The sequence below is a fragment of the Rhincodon typus genome, chromosome 12, assembly GCF_021869965.1.
Source record: "Rhincodon typus isolate 14 chromosome 12, sRhiTyp1.1, whole genome shotgun sequence".
NCBI lineage: Eukaryota > Metazoa > Chordata > Chondrichthyes > Orectolobiformes > Rhincodontidae > Rhincodon > Rhincodon typus.
The window spans coordinates 8106322-8128898 of record NC_063343.1 but is presented as its reverse complement, the minus strand read 5'-3'; the positions used below and the strand labels follow the sequence as shown (position 1 = coordinate 8128898).

Below are 22577 nucleotides of genomic sequence, written 5' to 3'. Positions count from 1 at the left end.
TGTGCTCCGGAGATAAAAGTCCCAGCCAATCCAGCATCTCCTTATAACTCAAACCATCCATTCCTGGCAACATCCTGGTAAATCTCTTCTGAACTATCTTGATAATATCCTTCCGATAATAGGGAGACCAGAACTGGACAGAGTACTCCAGAAAAGGCCTCATCAACGTCCTGCACAATCTCAATGTAATGTCCCAACTGCTACACTCAAAGGTCTGAACAATGAAGACAACAGTGCTAAACGCGTTTGAATTGCAACCTTTGAACTAATGGACAATGTTAATAATCTTTAGTTGTACAATCTCACCCAGAGAGGCTCCATGGCAACAATTACAGGATGTTTTGTAAAACACAAAGCCACAACTGAAGTGGTTGAGTGAACTAAAATATGATCAAAAATATACATAGAAAAATTCACGTCAAAATAATTATTTCATGTGTTGCATTTAAAAGATTACCTGTGATAAGTTTTCTTTCAAATGTTTCATTATAAAAGCAATTTTCAACTAAAATTGCATATTCATTGCATAATTAGGGCAGCATAGAAAATCACATTATAATTTCACATTTAAACAAAATGTCAATAGTAAAGTAATCACTTTGCCTTTATTATTTCTTTATGAAGACATATTGCTAATGAAACAATAAGTTTTAGAACTAGAACAAAACACTGCAGATGTTTGTAATCTAATCCAAAACAGAAAATAATCATTTACTTGTACAGAATTTGAATTTTGATGAAAATTGAGACATGTTGTTAAAGTTTTGCATCTCGCATTTATGAGGACAATTTTCAAAAATACCAGGGGAAAGCCACTATCTATACTACATGAGAAGAGTGTGCTGATTAATTGGCAAGTGCACGCTGAATAATGGAGGCATTGCTATGGTGAATGATGATTGACAGTTAACTGCCAGGTTTTGTTTACATTTTAAACCAGCAAATTTACGGTGATTGGGCAGGACTTTGCCTTGATAAATAAACCAGTGATAGGCTGTCACTTATTTTGTTGAGTTGACGAAGAGCTTTGAAAGAAAGAAAAGAACAAAAACATTGAAATACTCAGGAGGTCAGACTGCAGGTGTAGACCATGGGACAAAGCTAACTTTTCAGGTCAAATGCCTATCACCTGATGAAAAGTCATTGAGTAGCAATGTTAGCTCTGTTTTTCTCTCCTCAGGTGCTGGCTGAACTGCTGAGTATTTCAAACATTTTCTGCTTTATTTTTAAGGAGAGTTTTAGCAGTTAGATCATTATTTTGTTCTGCCTTGGGCTTGCTGTTCAAATGGTTTTAACCTATTCTCTCTTATTGTATAAACAAGCATCGAATAGTAGAAACAAACACAGAATTGACATTACCAATGTGATAACTGACTGGATTTACCTCATGCCTACAGATTGTCTGACTACATTAGAACCTGCAGACGTTTGATCCAGTGCAAACATCTGCAGGTGCACAGTCTCCCCCAGATATGAACATCTAGAAATGCATGGACAAACCACTATTCAAAAATTGCCAGTCTCGTGGCCACCTACTGGGTACAGCCGTTTTGACCTGCTCTGCAAGTACATAACAAGTCATTGTTGAACACTTGTTTCCTTTCTCAGGTCTGTGGGTTACCATGAAAATGCTGGTAGGCGATGTATCACAGATCAGGAAGGATTATCCACACCTTGTGGACAGGAACACAGTGGTAGCCAGGAAGTTGGGATTTCCAGAGATCATCATGCCAGGTATGGTTGCAAGGGGTGAACACTTAGGGCACTGTAATTTACATTCTGTGATTGGGACGGGAGGGCGAGAGGTTTGGGGGGTAGGTGACTGGGGGAGCTGTGGGTGGAAGGGGAAGGTAGTGGGTAAATCGAGCTGCTGAGTCCACGAAAAGATCAGCCATGATCTTATTGAATGGTGGAGCAGGATCAGTGGGTGAGATGGCCTACTCCTGCTCCTATTTCTTATGAATCATATCTGTGAGGCTCAGGGATACATCCTTTCACCTCTTGGGCCCCAGGAGCATTTTCATGGGGATTTTATTACACACCCGTTTGCCCCCTCTACACGTGCAGTTCTGGCAGAGTAAAGGTGCCAATGATATGATTGCATGGTGACTTCTGAGAATCAATTTAGTCCTGACTTACTTCTTGCAGGAACTTCATTGTTGGCTTGGTTTTAGATATTTTTAAAATTAAATAGCTAACCATAGGACTTGGGTTCATTTACTCAAATCTGATATTCAACTCTCATTACTAGCAGATAGGATCAAAACTACTGACTCAGGGATTTCAAGCATAGGTCTTGAGACCCAGTAGGTTTGTCAAAAAAAATTTCACCATTCTCATAGTAGTTATTAATTGCAAACTCTATGCAGAAAACACCAATGGCTGAATTTTATCAGTCGCTTGGAGGTAGATTTAGAAAGACAGGGAAATTTTCAAATATGTATGTTGGAACAGAAAACCTGAGGAATCTTGCTGGGAAGGTGGGTGAGACAGACAATAGTGCTAGAGGGTAGCTAATTATTTGCAATCTAATGCCCTGTTAGAGCCATGGAATTTTATTATTGCCATACGGACCTCCTATTGAGCCTGAAACTTGACGCATTCCTGAAGGCAGCATTGAGGTAGAAGGTCAAGTTGGAGAGTGTCAGTGAAGACTCCTTAAACTTCCTTCCCACCCTCGGTGCTAGCATGACACAGCCCTCCCGGCTCAATGCTGTCTCCTTGGCCATTGTCAAAATTAAATTTTAAGTCTTCAGAGGGTATCTTCATCCAGAGGTGCCCATCAGGCGTCCATCCCTGTGGACGTATCAGGTGTGGAGATGGTCAGGTAACCCAACCCCCCCCCCCCCCCCCCCCCGCCCCCTGCCAAATGCCCACAGAATCTCAGAACTGTTCTGGAGCAGAAGGAGGCCATTCAGCCCACTATCGCCACACCGGTCCGTAACCTCGTGCTAATCTCCCGCCTTTCTGCCATATCCCCTGAAAACCATTTCTATCCAAATAATCACCCAATTCCTCAATTAGTGGGCCTCCAGGGGTTGCCCTGTTAATTGGCTGCCATTGGGAACATTATGGAAGCAGTTGGACTTCAGGAACTCGCAGGATTAGGCCCTGGAACGGGCCTGACATACGTTCAGATATGAAGCCAAGATACCCTGTTCCCTCTCGAAAGACAGTGATTAACATGCTGCAGGATCTTGTAGAGAAAACTCACCCCTTGGTAAAACACTAACCTTAAAATTAAAGCCCCTTGTTAGTTTTCATGCTCAATTCCTGGCTGAAGGGCAGATCACCTTGAGAACTGCAGAGTGTGCAAACAAGAAAATTAAACCAAATAAAAATAGGGTTGCTGAAATTCTCAAATGAGGGGCAATAAACAACAGGTCAGTCAGTATCTGTAAAGAGATTCATATTTCAGGTAAACAGGGAGGGTAAATATGGTCAGAGCTAACTAAATTGAACTCTGAAGATAAATGGATTAGTTCTACTGGTCTTGAACTTCCACGCATACAGCAGAAATCACTTTAACAGTTATCCATCAACAAAACATTGTGAAAACAGATTATTGGGCCATCTCGGCCATTACAGTTAGTGTGTCTTATCCTGTGCAAATTGTCTGTTTTATGTTTGTTTATGTAGTAATAATGGCTACAATCCAAATGTCTTTTTCTCTCTAAACAACATGCTGTCACTTTCCCCTTTTGCCTGTAGAGGCCTATTCACACCCCAGTATTACTACCCCCTTTTGAACCAATAAGAATGAAGAATCTTTCATGTCTTTAGAGTGTCCCAAAATCCTTCACAGCCAATGAAGTGCAGTTACTATTGTGACATTGGATAACATAGCAGCTGAATTCACACAGAGCAAGGTTGCAAGAGCCAGTGTGATAAATGACTATATTACTCGAGGTGCGAAATGAATCAAGATATGAAAATGGTGACTAAATTCAGTCCAATTACTGTGCATCCTCAAACCTGTTTCACAGTACCCTACATGTTGTTTATTTCCCTGCATGTAGCAATGGGATATTGACAGGTATTGACAGGGACACACGAAGCGTGGACTCAATGGCCTCTACTGATGAATTTCCAAATTTCTTTACCTCTCAAGCCTTAAAATGGTGAAAAACCACTCCAGAATACAGTCGAGGAGCAATGTCTATTTTACCCAGTTTAGAAGCTGTGCATTTCAAAGCCTTCACCTTTCAGTGGCGTTGTTATTAACTTGATCTGGCTGGGGTTACAGGTGGCCACTGCACTGCCTGCTGTGAAATTGTTTGAAGCAGCTGTGGATTTGACGTCATTTGGCTGGCTTCTCAAGCCCCCTATGCCCACTTGCACTTTCTAAATCTGGCAAGGGAATTTATTCGCAACTGCAGGAGACAAGTTTAAGATGTCAAGCATTGTTATAATCATGGTGAGAGAACGACAATCATTTGGTGGTGTTCTCTTTTAAACCTGACTAATCCAGAATCAGGCCCCTTCAGAAGCAGGGGGGTGTTGGGGCGCAATAATTAAAATAATATTCATTAATGTTAATTAACATTGTTTGGATGTCACAATGCTCGATCATTTTCATTAGGACTTTCCATCTCACAACACTCTAGTACAGCGAGTGAACTTTATCAACAAGATTAGAAAGGAAGGGACATTATGCTGAAGACAAAAAGGAATCATGTGGTGCAGATGAGGGGATTCTGCCACACCTCACATATCTCTGGACTTCATTATAGCCTTAGTTCAAACATGGGCAAAAGGAGTTGAATTCCAGAGGTCAGGTGAGAATGACAACCCTTGACATCAAATCTGCAAGAACTGCGTGTGGCACAACGCAGCCCTAGCAAAACTGGAATCAATGGATATCAAGTAGAAAAGATGATGTCATGCCTGGTACACAGGAAGATGGTTGCGGTTGTTGAAGGTCAATCATCTCAGCTCTAGGACATCTCTGCAAGAGTTCCTCAGGGTATTGTCCCAGACCCAACAAACTTCAGCTGCTTCATCAATGAACTTCCCTTCATCATAAGTTTAGAAGTAGCAAGGTTCATCAATGATTGCAGAAGGTTCAGCATCATTTGTAATTCCTCAGTCTATGTTCAAATTCTACAAGGTCTGGACAATATCCAAGCTTGGACTGACAAGTGGCAAGTAACATTCATGCCACACAAATGCCAGGCATCAACCATAAGAAATAATATTCAATTGCCTTTTGAAACTCACATGGCATTACCATCACATAAACTCCCACAATCAACACCCTAGGGGTTATCCATGACCAGAAACTGAACTGGATTCAGCATATAAATACAATGGCTCCAAGAGCAGTTCAGAGGCTAGGAATGCTCCAGCGAGTAATTCATCTCCTGACTTCCCAGAGCCCGTCCACGATTCAAAAGGCGCAAGTCAAGAGTGTGATGGAATACTCCCCAGTTGCCTGGATGAGTGTAGCTCCAACAACACTCAAGAAGCTTAAAACCATCCAGGACAAAGCCAGCCAGCTTGATTGTCATTACATCCATTCCCTCTAACATCCATGCACAGTCGCAGCAGAATGTCCCATCTACAAGATGCACTGCAAAAAATTCACCAAGACTTCTTAGTAGGCACCTTCCAAACCCACTGTCAGTTTCATCTGGAATGACAGGGCAGTAGATACATGGGAACACCAACACCTGCAAGTTCCCCTCCAAGCCACTTACCATCTCTATTTGGAAATATATCTCTGTTCCTTTAGTATCACTGGGTCAAAATCCTGATTTCCCAAAAACTGCTTCAGGGCTGCACAGTGACTCAGTCGTTAGCATTGTTGCCTCACAGCGCCAGGGACTTGGGTTCAATCCCAGCCTCAGGCGACTGTCTGTGTGGAGTTTGCATGTTCTCCCTATGTCCACATGGGCTTCCTCTGGGTGCTCCAGTTTCCTCCCACAGTCCAAAGATGTGCCTGTTAGGTGGACTAACCATACTAAATTGCCCATAGTGTCTAGGGATGTGCACACTAGATGGATTAGCCATGGGAAACACAGGATTCCAGGGATAGCATAGGGGATTGGTCTTCAGCAGGTTGGTGTGGACTGAATGGCCTGCTTCCACACTGTAGGAATTCTATAACACAAGAAGGTAGCTCATCATCAACTTCTCAAGGATAATCCAGAATGAACAATAAATGCTGGCCCAGCCAATGATACTCACAACTCTTGAATGAATATTTTAGGAAAAAAACACTCCTGACTCCCCAAAGCCAGTTCACAATTTACAAGGCACAAGTCAGGAGGGTGATGGAATACTCTCCATTTGCCTGAATGAGGACGATTCCAATGACACTCAAGAAACTTGACATCATCGATCATTAATCAATCTGGTTGATTGACATCCTGACCACTAAGTTAAACATTTACTCCTTCCATCACGGACATCAATCTGCATCAGTATTTACCATCTACTTGCTGCAATGTGACAACTTCCCAAAGCTCCTTTATCAGCATTGTCCAAATTTGTGACCTCTTTCATGCAGAAGGATGGTGCCACCACTTGCAATTTCCCATCCAAGCTATACAACATCCTGATTTGGAACTATATAACTATTCCCTTACTGTCAATAAGTGGGAATCCTTACTCCTTTTCAGAGCTGCCTTGTGGCTGTATCTACAACCCTTAGCTCATATTGGTTCACAACTCGCCAGCACCTCCTTATGGGTGATCAGATATAGCCTTGCCAGCATTGCTTACATCCAGTGAAAGAATAAATACAGGTTGATTGTCAGGAAAAGAGTGATAGAAATGGGTTTAAGAATTAGTACTCCCTTCTGAAAATAGTTTGTGCCACTTTAGTTGCAATTCTTGAGTTGCTGATTATGGACACCTTTCTCACAATGCCCTGGAGTGGGAGCACTGGATTGGAACATCAGCCCACTGCCAAGAGTGAAGCTCCAAATGCTGTGATATGCTGATGGGACTCTATTACTTTTAGCACCCAATGTCTGTTCTCACATGCCAAAGTATTGTAAAGCCCACTAATCTCAGGGTACTGCTCTGTTCCAATCCTCTGCAGGTGATGTTCGGAATGATATTTACATCACTGTCCAGTACGGCGACTTTGACAAGTACAACAAGACCACACAGAAGAATGTGGAAGTGATAATGTGTGTCTGTAGCGACGATGGTAAAATTCTTCCGGTAATAATTTCTTCTCAGGAACAAATATGGGCAACCAATGGCGGTTAGTAGAAGGGGAGCAACAAGATTAAAAGTTCATGCTCTCCTGAAAATACATGAAGGAATGGTTTTTAAGCTACTCCTTCATATAAAAGGGCTGTGTGTAATCATACGCATTGAGCACAGTATGGGAAATGTTTTAATCCAGAAGCTTTATCGATCACATTTGAGACTAATGTATGACGTAAGTGCATTGAACACACAAATAATAGGCCACTTGGCCCTTTGAACTTGCCCCCATTCAACAATATTGAGGCTGATCTGGTTTAAACCTCAACTCCATTCCTGCATATCCCTGATAATCATCCATTCCCTTGGTTAGCAAAAATTTAAAGTTTCTGCATCTACTGGCTTTTGATGAAGGGAATTCTAAAGAATCTCAACCCTCTGAGAGAAACATTTTTTTTCCTTTCACCTTTGTCTTAACTGGATGATCCCTTATTTTTAAACTATGCCTGTGATTTTGAAGCTTTTAAACACTTTTCTTGAAAGTGCCGATGAGATCAAGAACCTTGGCTTCGTTGTATTTTTCCCATCCTGTTGAACCACAGAGTTAAGGTCAATAATTTCCTGCAATTATTAGACAATGCAACTGAATGAAATATCAACCAAAAGAATTGCAGATGCTTAGATCATCAATAAAAAAAAACAGAAATTGCTGGAAAAGCTCAGTAGGTCTGGCACCATCTGTGGAGAGAAATCAGAGTTAAATTTTCGGGTTGAGTGACCCTTCGTCAGAGTTTTGAGGAAGGGTCACTCCATCCGAAATGTTAACTCTTACTTCTCTCCACGAATGCAGCCAAAACTGCTGAGCTTTTGTAGCAATTCCTGTTTTTTGTTTAAGAATGATACATCGTTCTAACCAATGTTGATCATTGTGACATTGTGCTGTGGCTCTACCAAATAAATAATTGCTGAAATGCACCTTAGAAAAATACCTGTATATAAATCAATGACATTATTAATTGGAGAGAGGGCAAGACTATTGCAGGAACTGTGGAAGACAGCAGCAAATCGGGCATTTGAAGGAAGGAGCCAATCTATGGTAGACTTGGGAAATTACCAATTGCCAGTCACTGAGGTAATAATGAGAGGGCACCAGTGAGTAGGAAAACCTTGCAGAAAAGCAAATTCGTGAAGACTGCTGGTTACTGGAGAAATGCAAGCAAGGCATTCACTTTAGTTGGGAAAATTAGGGGAGGGCAGCAAAAAATGTGCATTTGGATTGAGATAACCCTATTAGGAGAAGTATAAAATTGCGGAGTCGGCAGTAACTGAAGAAATTGATGGAAGGTTCCTTTTTATGGGACACTTGGATAGTAATATTGATGGGAGGTGTAAAATGGGAGAGGTATCGTTATATTTGGAAATTGAAAGAGGGTAGAACAAATGGAGCCATTGTTGGAAAATGCAAACAAATGGATTATTTTCTCTTGAAAAGGGCAGAAGGTAAGACTTTAAATTGAAATAGAGTCAGAGAGTCATATAGCTTTGTAAATATAGATCGAAAAGTGCTTGAAGGCGGTGAAACACATAATTTTTGTACATCCCTCTGCATTTTCTCCCAGGTAGCGGTTTCCAGCAGATTTATGTTTATTCAAAGTAGATTCTAGGAGAAACCTGGAGGGTTGACAACCCTACTTCACTGTGAGCAATAAGTAATTGATTTAAGTATTTACAAGTGATCAGTTAATCACTGAATCAGCAGGTTTTATTTGATGGGTTCAGTTGAGGAAGCAGCCAACACACACAGCGATTAATTTGGACAGAATTTTCATTGATTTTGTTGTATATAGACTTTCTTGTTCTATGAATATTCACATTTAGCTACACTGTTTATCCATTATTAGTTTTATACACCCCACCAGAACTGTCATTATGAAAACAAAGCAAATAGCAATCTTGCTTCTTTGACTCCAAGATTGGAGGCGGGCACCAATATTTGGGGAATTTGGGTAAAGATACCACACACAGGGATGGACATAAAATAGGAGAGATAACAGTGAGTTAAGGAATTGTCAGAAGACACTATTTTATGGGCCATTGGATAAGGGCCTTAACAGGGAGGGGTTGGTAAAGGTGCCAGATTAATGGGAAATTTTGCAAAGGCATCAATAAATGGTGCATTTGGTGGAGAACACCAATAAATGGATAATGAGACAACAAGGTGCAGGGCTGGATGAACACAGCAGGCCAAGCAGCATCATAGGAGCAGAGAGGCTGACGTTTCGGGCCTAGACCCTTCAATCAAAGAAGGTAACTTGGTAGTGCTTTAAAATTCTGAAGTATTAGACAAGGCAAGTCAGCATTATGTAATTTCTGCATGGAAGCTTGTAGAACTAGGGGTGGTAGACACATAAGATAGTCACAAATATGTACAGTAAGGAACTCAGGAGAAACCTCTTATGATTGGTGAGAATGTAAAACATGCTACAACAAAGCATTGCTGAGGGAAATGTTTAAGGAATCATTTGAGAGAAATCTAGAAAGGTAAATGAGAGAGAACACTGCAAAAGAATAAAAAAAATTGTTAGGGTGAAGTAAATAGTTGTGGAGGAATCTCATATGGAGCACAAATTCCTGCATTGATCTGTTGCGCCAAATAGTCTATTTTAGTTAACTATGGAGAGAATCGATGGACTGCTTTAATCAATGAAGAAAAATGAGCATGGCATCATGTTCAGGGATGTTGGCAAATGGAAATCAGTTGATGGCATAGCTGGGAATGGACAATACCAACAGGGGGAGGCCAGATGTAAAGTCAGTGAGGTAGCAGTAGGTGGAAAACACCATTTTATGGGGCAACTGGATAAGGTAGCAATAATCGGGTGGGATAAATGGGGGTAAAGAGAGGAGCACTGTGTCATTTCTACCATTTTGAGGGTTAAATCCTTCTGCTTCCTCAATATGTATCAAGATAAGCTCACCTTCATGTAACGATCTAGAGACTCGAAGTGTTACTTCAGACAATCTTGCCTCGCATTGATCCAATCAGTCAAGTGCAGGATTCCTTTTGAACTTAATTGTCAATCATTTTGGGATGATCTCGTTAATTCTTTTAAAATATTGCAAAGATTCTATGAGGTCATAACAGAAAACCAGAAAACAGATTTTTTTTTATTCATTCATGGGATGTGGCCATCACTGGCTAGGCTAGCATTTATTGTCCATCCCTAATTGCCCCAGAGGGCAGTTAAGTGTCAACCACATTGCTGGAGGTCTGGAGTCACATGTAGGCCAGTCCAGGTAAGCATGACAGATTTCCTTTCCTAAAGGACATTAGTGAACCAGATGAATTTTTCCAACGATTGACAATGGTTTCATGTTCATCATTAATTCTAGACTTTGTTGGATTCAATTTCTACCATCTGCAATGGCAGGGTCCGAATGTGTGTGCCCAGAACATATCAAGAATGAGAGGCAACTAAAACTAGAGCTACAACTTTAGGAACAAAATTGGGAAGCACTTTCCACCTGAATGGTTGCGGAATTCTGGGATTTCCTCCCATTAAAGTTTTTAATTTATCCAAAAAGCCCACTCCTGATTTATCAGTGTCACCTCCAGGAAGATTGAAGCATAAGGAATTAAAGTGGGAAGAATATGTGTTCAGTCCTGGAGATCATCATTGAGTCATAGAGTTGTACAGCGTGGAAATAGATCCTTCGGTCCAACTTGTCCATGCCAACCAGATATCCTAAATTAATCTAGTTCCATTTGCCAGTAATTAGTCGATTTCAAGGCCACATCAGGGCTTGCAACATTTATCCTTTGAAGGATGGGCAATGAATGACATACCTGAGCGTTGCTGAACATAGCATGGACAAACAGTGAGATCCTTGGGGAAGAGATTGATTGTAATAGCAAAGGTGGTGGAGTGGGTGAAGGACAAAGAGTTGGAAGAATTGTAGAATGTTCAAGAGCTATTGCAATGATTGTCACAATTCAGTGCCATTCAGTTGTAGTGCTGTTACATGAGACTCAGATATTGCACATGTGCACTGCAATCGTTATTCACAAAATTGTCTTGTTTTGATGCAGAACGCTATTTGCCTGGGTGCAGGAGACAAACCAGTCAGTGAATATCGATCTGTCATCTACTATCAGTTCAAGCAACCCCGTTGGATTGAGACAATCAAGGTCAGCGAAAATAACGGGATATTCCAGTTCTATGCCACATTTGCAGAAAAAAAGCTTGCATTACACAGATTGCCTTTCATCATTTCAAGCTGGCTTGAAGTATTTCAGAATCAAAGAAGTAGATTTGAAATTTGTGGAAGGGTCACTGGACCCGAAACGTTAACTTGATTTTTCTTCACAGATGCTGCCAGACCTCCTGAGCTTTTCCAGAAACTCCTGTTTTTGTTCCTGATATACAGCATCCACAGTTCTTTTGGTTTTTATATTTGAAGTTTAGTCACAGTTATGACATAAAGAAATGAGGCACGCACAGACGTCAATGAAACAAGTGAAACTGCATTGGCTCATTTTCACTTCGGAAAATGTTTTGACAATATTGACCATGAAATCGTAGATTCCAAAACAGCAATTCTGGTTATTACTTTGATAATTTCAAACAAGGGAAAACATGTTTTCAAGTTGCTTTATGTATCTGATGACGGAAAGGAAGCAATTCATAGACTTGTAGAATCCCTACCATACAGATTGTCTCAGTTTAGTGAACAGATGACATTGGAACATTGTCATGTCATAATCTGATTTTTTAGAACATGAGAAAGAATGAAAATGTGAATCAGCATGAGAGCTGTTTTCACTGCTGCTGCAAAGTAAACATAAAAGTTTTATGATTTTAAATTTTGGCAAAATTCAGTGCATAAAGATTTTCCATGATCAACACCAGCAATAACAGCAAAAACACCCATGAAATCAGATCTTCTCACAGCAATGTAATGACACATCTTTTAAACAATTGTTCTGTCTGTCACAAGCTTTGAGTCACACATGCCAACCTTTGTTCACACTTTATAGCTGCAATACTTTCCTAGTTCTTTCAATATTGCAAAGCATTCCAAAGCATTTTGCAAGTGGCATAAACAGAACAAGTCTAAGAAGGAGCCATGAGGATGAGTGTTCAACAAGCTGGACAAAGACGTAGATTTTGAGGAGTGCCTGAAAAAGGGAGGGAGATAGAAAATGGAGAGATTTAAATCTTAGTTTCTGAGCAACTGAAATCACAGTCACAACTGTGGGATAGTGAAGGAAAGAGAGAAAACAGTCAGACACATACCTTCCTGCCATCAGGTCTCCAATCATGAGCTACTCTTCAGGCCCAACAGCACTCCCAGTGGGCACTGCTGGAACTCCTGGAGGACTGGGACAACAATCAGCCTTGGAGGCAATAGAATTGGATAGGTGGGAGGGAGAGCTTCATCAAGTAGGGCCCATTAATAGGAGGGGTTTGGTTTGGAGGCAGTGGATTATCTTGCTGGAAGGAGGGCCTTTGCTGCTGAAATAGAGGAGGGTGGGGTTCCTCAGTTGGGCACAGGAACTTGAATAGGTGGACCTCTTCCTGCAATACTGGTGGTGACAGTGTGAGGATCTTAAGTGCCTCTTAATTGGCAGCCTAACTTCAATTCTACACCCAATTAATTGGGGAGAGTTTAGAAGACAGGATCTCCAATGTCTTCTCACCTGCTTCTCAGCTGATCCTGAGGTGCGGTTGGCAAGTCAGATTGGCAATAAATGGTACCCATTTGTGAAAAGGTAAGAGGTTCGGCTAAACATTTGTAAATTACAGATTAAGCCTCAACTGGAGGTTTGTTCCCACTTTTCGAAGATTGCCAATATGGGGTACCACCACATTGCCAATTAGTCTGTTGAAGCTAGGACCGATCTCCTTAGAACAGAGAAGGTTAAGGGAAGATTTAGTCAAAGTGGTCAAAACCATGAAGTTTTTTTTGAGAGAATAAGTAAGGAGCAATGTTCAGTGGAAGGAACATTGATAACTAGAGCATATATTTAAAGTGATCAGACAGAGGAGCCAGATGTGAGATAAGGAGGTTTGTTTTATGTGATCAGGAAAGCATTTCATGAAAGGGTGGTGGAAACAGATTCCGTTGTACTTCCCAAAAGGGAATCAGATAAATGCTTCATGAGTAAATTGAGAAATTTCAGGACTGTAGCAAAAAACAAAGAAACAAGGGAGGGGGACAGAGCAGATTACTCATTCAAAAAGCCAATGATGGGCTGAATGGCCTCTTCCAAATTCAGTGATTCTGTATCCATGGAGGTTGGCTGAGAACATGATGGAACTGAACCATATTCAATTAGCTGGCTCAGTAACACTTTCTGACGCGTAGTGACTGTGAAGGGACATCAAGGGTTTCCTATTGAACTGTGGCCCAGGAAGAATCACTCAGGATGGGGAGGGATTCACTTCATTTTTCAAGAATTGACACAGATGTAACCAATAACTGCCAATCCCAGTTCATTGCTCTGCTATTTATCACTGTTAGGCTGTAAAATTTTTGGGTATTAGTAAAGCCTGAACCATCATGCTGACTGTGGTTCTGCAAGAGGAAAATTACCATTGCAAAATATGTACCTGCGGGAGAAAAATCAATAATTAATCACAAAAAGTGCAAGTAAAGCAATTGTACAATTGTACATTAAGTGTTTCGATTTTATTTTCAAGACTAGTTTGTGGCAGGCCCCAGTACCTCAGTAGTATGGAGTGGAAACAAACCCCTATTCCAAAACAGGTGTGTATGTGGGTGTCCGTGTCTGTGTCCGTGTGTGTGTGTGTGCATGTGTGTGAGTGTCTGTGCATGTGTCCGTGTGTGCGTGTGTGTCCGTGTGTGTGAGTGAGAGTGTGTGTCTGTGTGTATGTGTGTCCGTGTGTGTGTGTGCGTGTGCGCATGCGTGTGTGTGTGTGTGTGTGTGTCATATATTTATGATGAACCTGGCCCAATTTGGCTTTGGTTAATCATAATTTCATCTTGTAGCAAAATTAACATTGATGCCAAATTTATTGAAGTTACCAACCTCCATCTGAACTGTACTAGGTTTAAATCAGTCAACATGAAGATGGTTACTCAGCCTCCCAGTGATTAATGATTAAACCACTAATTGACAATTACTGCTGTATCTCAATAATCAGAACATTCCTTTCCTTTTCATTTACTCTCTCCTCCTCCTTATTTTATTGTGAATGTGTTTTTAGTACACTTTGCACAATCTAGAGCACTCGAGTTGCCATGACAATGGTCACCTTGCTAAATGCTGTGGGTGACCAATGGTTATGGAAGCTAGCACCCTGCTCTCTTCTGATCTTGGGACAAGTGGCACCTGGCAGATCACAGCTGACCTCAGTAGCTCTGGGTTAATTGTAGGCAGAATTGGTCAGGAAAGTTCCAGCTGATGATCAGCAACTGGTGATTCCTGCTTGAACACCAAAGACGGTGGAGTAGTGGTAATTTCATTTGACTGATAACCTGGAGTGCCATAGACTAATGTCCTGGAGACAGGGGGCCAATATCCATGATGACAGCTTGTGAAAAATGAATTCAAATTAATAACATTTGCAGTTGAAAGCTAGTCTCAGAGATGGTGATCAAGGGGCTACCATTGGTTGATAGTAATCCAATCATCCTACCAATTTGTTTACAACCTTCTGAAGGAAATCTGCCATCCTTACCTGGTCTGGCTTACATGTGATTCCAGACCCATAACAATGCCATTGACTCTTAACTGCTCTCTGAAATGGCCGAGCAATTCTTATTTTTATTTTCTTTTTATTCATTTGTGGGATGTGGGTGTCGCTGGCTGCCCAGCATATATTACCCATCCCTAGTTGCCCTTAAGAAGGTGGTGCTGAGCTGCCTTCTTGAACCGCTGCAGTCCTCCTGCTTGTGCGTTGTCCCGCAATGCCATTAGAGATGAAATTCCAGGATTTGGACCCAGTGACAGCGAAGGAATGGTAATATATTTCCAAGTCAGGATAGTGAGCGGCTTGAAGAGGAACTAGAAGGTGGCGGTGTTGCCATATATCTGCTGCCCTTGTTCTTCTAGATGGAAGTGGTCATGGGTTTGGAAGGTGCTGTCTGAGGAACTTTGGTGAATTTCTGCGGTGCATCTCATAGATAGTACACAGTGCTGGCATTGAGTGTTGGTGGTGGAGGGAATAGATGCTTGTGGGTGAAATGCCAATCAAGCGGGCTGCTTTATCTTGGATGGTGTCAAACTCAGTGAGGACAATTTTGCAGGGTGAAATGGTGCTACTTGTGCCTTTGAAATTTCCCTCTTTGGACCCTTAAATCACTTTAGAAAGCACTCTGCGATGTGATTATCTGGGATCTGGGAGTCATTTCTTTGGAAACATAGATCTGTTCTGTCCTTAGGATCTGTCATAGATTGAATTACAGCTGGGTTTATTACCTTCAGCTGGGCATTTATCCTTGATGAGGTGACACTTGTGTTAGCTCCCGTAACATAAGAACAAGACATGGGTAATATAGTACTGAAAGATTCAGTAGGCTGTTATCACAGCTACCGGTGTATACATATATTACGATCACAGGCACTCGTGCATCTGGGAAAAAGCTAAGAATTTTAGAGTAAAATAGAGCCTGCTTCTCTCAGTGTGTCATGCTGTCAGAGGATTCAGCAAAGTGGAGACTAAGAGTTTATCCCATCAGATCACATGTTGTCATTCAGCGATGGTACCATGAGCATATCTATTAAACGTATGTTACATACTAGTCATGGGACAACACCACACTTTAACCTGATCTATCTTTCTGAGGTCCAAAGATTACCTTATACTCCCTTACGTGGAACAGTATCTGACACAGTTTTGTTAGCCTCACTTAATCGCATACATATTAATTAAATTCACTACTTTCTGAAATGCAGCGACTGGTGTTATTTTGGCCAAAAATTAGACTCAGAAGATAATTATTGCAGTTGCCTTCTGCTCTATTTCAATTTCACTGGAAATATGACAGAGCCTCTACTTTAACAGGTGACTTGCTATCTGCTGCATTTTGAACAGATGCAAGAAATTCCTGGCCAATGAATGAGCTTCAAACAAGAGCACTTCATTTCCATGTTTAATCCATAATCTTTAGTAGAGAATGGATTTCCTTGTGATTTAAGTGTGTGTGCACTAAGATCATTCAGGATAAAGGAATCATCTGAAACCAGACCATCATAAGTGGGACATTGTAACCTAATTATCACGAGCAATTACAATATATATATATTCACTGTCTGATTCAGATACTTATATGTTACCAGGTTGCCATTCCAATGGAAGAAATGCAAAGAATACACTTGAGATTTATGTTTCGGCACAGATCGTCACAAGAGTGTAAGTACAATTTGCACTTATAGTGCATTTTCCAACCAGAATCCTTCAAAGAAGCATTTCTGGAAAGAGTAAAGAGAGTTGCTCCCTCCATTCCTTGTCACAATGTCCTTTCACATTTCGTGTTCTTTTTATCCTATCCTCATCTCAACTTTCACTTCTCTGTCCTTGAACTAGAGCTAAATAGGAGAGGGGTGTGGTGTGTTTGGGAGGGCAGATACTTTAGCTTACAAAGCAATTGCAGGGCAGTTAATAATGATACCTAGAGCGGGACAGGAAGGGGCAGAATGTTTAAGCATAAAAAGCAGCAAATAGAGTTAAAGAGACAAAAATGGCAAAACAGCAAAAGTAAAGGCTCATCGTTAAAGAGACCTTGGGTTACAAGTTCATAGTTCTTTGAAAGCGGAGTCACAGGTAGACAGAGTGATGAAGAAGGTATTTAGTACGCTTGCCTTTATTGGTCAGTGCTTTGAGTATAGGAGTTGTGATATCAAGTTGCGGCTGTACGGAACACTGTATAGGCCACTTTTGGAATACTGTATGTAGTTCTGGTCTCCCTGATTTAGGAAAGATGTTGTGAAATTTGAAAGGGTTCACAGAAGATTCACAAGGACGTTACCAGGTTTGGAGAGTTTGAGTTATAGAGAAAGACCGAATAGGCTGGGGCTATTTTCCCTGGAGCATGTGAGGTTGAGGGGTGACCTTATAGAGTTTTATAATATCATGAGGGGCATGGATAGGGTGAATAGCCAAGGTCTTTTCCCAGGGTAGGGGAGTCGAAAATGCGAGTGTATAGTTTTAAGATGAGAGGGACCTAAGGGACAACTTTTTCACACAGAGGGTTGTGTGCACATAGAATGAGCTGCCAGAGGAAGTGGTGGAGGCTGGTACAATTACAATATTTAAAAGGCATCTGGATGGATATATGAATAGACCAATATGGGTCAAATACTGGCAAATGGGATTAGGTGAATTTCAGATACCTGGTCAGCATGGACGAGTTGGACCACAGAGTCTGTTTCTGTGCTGTACAGCTCTATGACTCTAAATGATGAAGAATTCAGATCAAAATAAATGAATTATTAGCACAAATAGTAATTAATGGGTATGATCTTATAGCAATAATGGAGACATGGTTACAAGGAGATCAAAGCTGGAAATTAAATATTTAGGAGTACGTGGATTTTCGAAGGATAGATGAGAATGGGAAGGTGATGAGCCGTTTTGTTCGTATGATTTGGAACAATTATGATAGAAGGAATTATCTCGGATTAGAAGACATAGAATCCATATGGGTAGGAGCTAGAAGGGGAGAAAAGACACTGATTGGAGTGGTCTATAGGCCCCCTAACAGTCCTATATGTTAGGATAGAAAATAAATCAGGAAATAATGAGGACACATAAAGACATTACATTAATCGTGAATGACTTTAATCTTCATGTAAAATAGGAAAATCTAATTGTCAGAGGAAGCCATGAGGAAGAATTCATAGACTGTATTCGGGACAGTTTCTAGAACCTTATATGGTGGCCAACTGAATTATCCCCAACTGAAAAGATTCCCTAGGGAGCACTGAAGATAACATGATTGAATTTAGCATGCAGTTTGAGAGTGAGAAACATGGTTCAGAACCAACTATGCTCAGCTTAAAAAAAATAATAATTGCATAAGGATGAGGTCAGAGTTGACTTGAGTAAAGTCAGAAAGAATTTAGCAGGAAAGATCGTTGAGGAACAGTTGTAGATATTTAAGAAAATAATGCACAACCGTCAGCAAAGATATAACCCAATGAAAAAGAAAGATTAAGTTAGAAGACTGACTGTTAGTTAAATGGAGGGAGACTGCAGAAAGCTGCAGAACAGAGGGATTTTGGAGTCCTTATGCATGGATCACAAGATCAGGCGTCCAAGTTTAATGAGTAATAGGAAAAGCAAATGTAGTACTGGGCTTTATTTCAAAGGGAATAGAGTATAAAAAATAGAATCTTTGCTGAAACTATACGAGACACCTGATCAGACCACATCTGGAATATTGTGAACAGTTTTGTTTCCTTTATCTTTGGAAAGATATATTGATATCGAAGACTGCCCAGAGAACATGCATTAAGTTGATCCTAGGCAGGGAGGTGTTGTCTTATGAGGGGAGGTTTAGTTTGGCCCTGTACTCATTGGAGCTTAGAAGAATACGAGGGGACCTTAATGAAACATGTAAGATTTTTGGGAGCTTGACAGATTCAATGCCAAGAGGTTGCTACCCCATGAGAGAGAGTTTAGAACCAGAGACCATAAATTCCAAAAAGGTCACCCATTTAAAACAAAGATGAGCAGGAATTCATTTGAGATTGGTGAATCTAAAAATTCTTTACTGAAATAACCTGTTGCGTATGGATTATTGAGTACATTCAAGGCTGAGACGGATTTTTAATCAGTAGGGGAATCAGGTCATGAGGATTATCGGATCAGTCATGATCTCATTGAATGGTAGGACAGGCTCGATGGGACAAATGGCCTACTTCTACTCTTTCATCTTGTGGTCTGACGGCTTTGTTGTCTATCTCCTCAAGGCCCCTGGATTTAACTAGCTTTATTGTTCTTGTAACTACAGCGAAAGACAAGAGTGAAAAGAATTTTGCAATGGCATTTGTGAGACTGATGAAAGATGATGGTACAACACTGCAAGATGGTACTCATGAACTGCTGGTGTACAAGGTACATGGCTTTGTTTTCACAATTATCAGTCACACACTGGATCCTGCCAGTTATTTATCGCCTGTTTGTTGTGTAGAATTAGGATTACTACTCAGAGTGCTGAACGATATAATTATTGAATTTGTCGCTTCATATAATATTTCTTTTAGTTTTCTTTAAGATTCTTGATACTTGGTCATTGAAAAGTATTCATTCTTAGTACTCGGTATCAGCACCGAGCAATCCCAGGATATGGTGTTACACAAGTCGACAAGTTATAAATCTCCCAAGATTTACAAGAATGTTGCTTGGGTTGGAGGGTTTGAGCTGTAGGGAGTAGTTGAATAGGCTGGGACTATTTTCCCTGGACCGTCAGAGGCTAAGGGGTGACCTTACACAGGTTTATGAAATCATGAGGGGCATGGACAGGGTAAATAGGCAAAATCTTTTTTTTCTCAGGATAGGGGATTCCAAAATTAGAAGGCATAGATTCAAGATGAGAGGGAAAAGATTTAAAAGGGACTTAAGGGGCAACTTTTTTTTACGCAGAGGGTAGAACATGTTTGGAATGAGCCACCAGAGGAAGTGGTGGAGGCAGGTACAATCAGAACATTTGAAAGTCATCTGGATGTGTTCATGAATAGGAAGGGTTTAGTGATATGGGCCACATACTGGCAAATGGAACTAGATTAATTTAGGATATCTGGTCGGCATGGACGAGTTAGATGCAAGGTCCATTTCCACGCTGGACAACTCCATGACACTATGAATCTATGACTATGTGCTGTAAGTACATCTTAGCCCCAACTGAAAATATCCCACCTTGCAATATTTTCCACTCCCCACAAGAACAATCTTCATGAAATCATCAGTTTTAGAATCAAATTTGGAGCATATAAACAATGGAGAATAGACTTGAGATTTCTATTTTGAATAAATTCTTATTATGGGTAATATTGGAAAGGCCATATTTATGGTGCATTCTAGTTTCTTTGGAAGAGATGCATATCTTACAGTGATAGTAATGCCTTGCTGGTATTAAGTAGGGGATTCCAAGATACTGAACCAGAAATGATGAAGGAATGCTGATGCATGTCCAACTCAAACCTATCACAACATATAAAAACATCTTAAGTGACAAATTTCACCTTCAATTCCTACCCTGAGGATATCTCAGTCATGCCTCTTTTTAAAGAAACTTCTTTAGTGTTAGTCCCGCATTCAAAACTTTGAGACTCCACGCAAATTTACAAATTTGATGCAGAGGTGAGCCAAATTATCAGATCAACCATTATTTCATTCACAGGCAGAATAGACTTGATTGGCCAAATGGCCTACTTCTGCTTCCACATCTCATTGTGACATATAGTGTGCTAGCTCTGCCAGCTGATAATCATATGGTTGATCTGATTGTGGGCTGACTCTAGTCTCCTGCTTACCCCGATAATCTTTGTCTCCCTAATCAATCAGTAATTAATCCTCGCCCCATCCTCCCGCTGTCTTTTCACAGCAGTCAGTTGCTGTATTCTAACAGCTGGGTAAAATAACTGGAAAACAATGGCCTGGATTCTCAAAAAAGGGTCACTGGACTCAAACATTAACTCCACTTTTGCTCTACAGATGCTACCAGACCTGCTGGGTTTTTCCAGCAATTTCTGATATTGCTTGCTTCAACTCTTTAGCATGTTCAGTTCTTCATTTTATCTCATTGTGCAACGTACTGCTGTACGATCAGGGTGGGTCATAACTCGTCTGAAGAAAGATCTCACTAACAGACTATCTCTGCATTGGAATCTCTCTCTGCTATGCTTGAAGGGCTAAAGCACTTTATGGTTCTTCTTTTAAAAATTGCAACTGGATGTTGGATGTTCTCTGGATGCACTCACTAATCTTGACTTTCCACAACCAATCAGACTGTTGCACAATTTCTGATGATTTGTCCTGGTACAATGGAGTTCGAAGCATTCCTCTTGCTCTTGCTACACCATCCTCATTCCACATCCTGCAAAATTCTAATCCTGTCCAAGCATTTTGACAATGACCTGAGGATTTAAGAAGTACTTAATGATATTCAGAAGTAGCAACACTAAAGAGAAGACGGGATTGTGATTGATATTTGGAGACTACTTGTATTAAACAAAACTGTATCTTATCCTCTCTTTTGTTGCCTGCTAACAGGGTGATAGCAAAAAAATGGAAGAAGCCAACATATACACCAAGCTGCTGTCCACTCGCCCAGCCTCCGAGCTCAAAGGCTACACACTCAGCCGCAGCAACACTACTTTAGGAGGAGGCTTGTCCAGCAGTTCCAGAGACACCTTTGTCATCTCAACCCTGGTGTGTTCCACAAAACTCACACAGAATGGTATGCATTGTGGCTAGTTTACTATACACTGCTAAGATATCCATAGAAATACATAAACAATCCAAGAAAGATAGGATGTTATAATGCCTTTCAAGAGACAAAGAATACTGCAGTTAATTAAGTCCTATTGGACGTCTGGTTACTGTTGCAAATTCACAGGGTGGATTCTATGGGGGATTACACCATCTATGGGGGATCTCACACCATCCGACCAAGAGGTTGGTTGGCATGTTGTCTGCCACGAACCCAGCTGCCCCACAGTGACATTACACTTGGAGCAACTGACTGGGACTTCCAGCCTCATCTGGGAGCAAGTACACCACGGAGAGCTGCTGGCCAATGCCTTTGTTGTTTTCAATTATTTTGGATTGTAAAAGTGGAAGGTGATTGACCATCATTTCACACACTGAGGGGCAGCACAGCAGAGAATAATGACTGGCTAGTGGCATAAGCAGATGCATTTCAATAAATGTGGAAGGTACTTGGCGAGCATTGTACTGGCACAGTGCATGAAGTACGCTGATCTGTTCATTTAAAGATTTTCAGAGGCACAAACGTGTTTTGCTTGATCCTGCTGTGAAGAGTGGGATGTAGTCCATTATTTTTGGTACTGCTCAGTGTTTTTGGGAGCTGTTTCTTAGTGTCATTCTGAACTTCAGAATTGAGTACAATAGTGGGGGAGACCCTACACTCATTATTTTGTGCATTATCTACGTGTCAAAGGCATAAAGCCTTTTAACTTCTGTGCAATGCCATTTGCAATAACATTACTGTTTCTGCCAACACTTTGCGTAATGCATTAAGATCACAAAATGATATGTTGCAGCATGAAATGGAAGCCATTTGATGAAACTCCAGTTGGTATTATTGTTATGGGCAGGGCCAGACCCCCTCAAAATATTTTAAGAAGGTGGCCTAGACCCTAACATTTTCTTATTTTTAAACGCAAAAGCAAAATGCCTATTCCAGATGAAACATGACTGCTC

At 40.9% G+C, this 22577-nt stretch overlaps 1 protein-coding gene across 1 annotated transcript in view; it reads left to right on the top strand.

Moving 5' to 3' along the window:
• LOC109937103 (dedicator of cytokinesis protein 2-like) overlaps positions 1–22577 on the top strand; it is a 587118-nt gene that overhangs the window by 137725 nt on the left and 426816 nt on the right. The window contains exons 13-18 of the mRNA XM_048603933.1: positions 1609–1734; positions 7049–7173; positions 11252–11350; positions 16469–16541; positions 19144–19247; positions 21405–21591. Of these exons, the coding sequence (XP_048459890.1) occupies positions 1609–1734; positions 7049–7173; positions 11252–11350; positions 16469–16541; positions 19144–19247; positions 21405–21591 (714 nt within the window). The remainder of the gene's footprint in view (positions 1–1608; positions 1735–7048; positions 7174–11251; positions 11351–16468; positions 16542–19143; positions 19248–21404; positions 21592–22577) is intronic.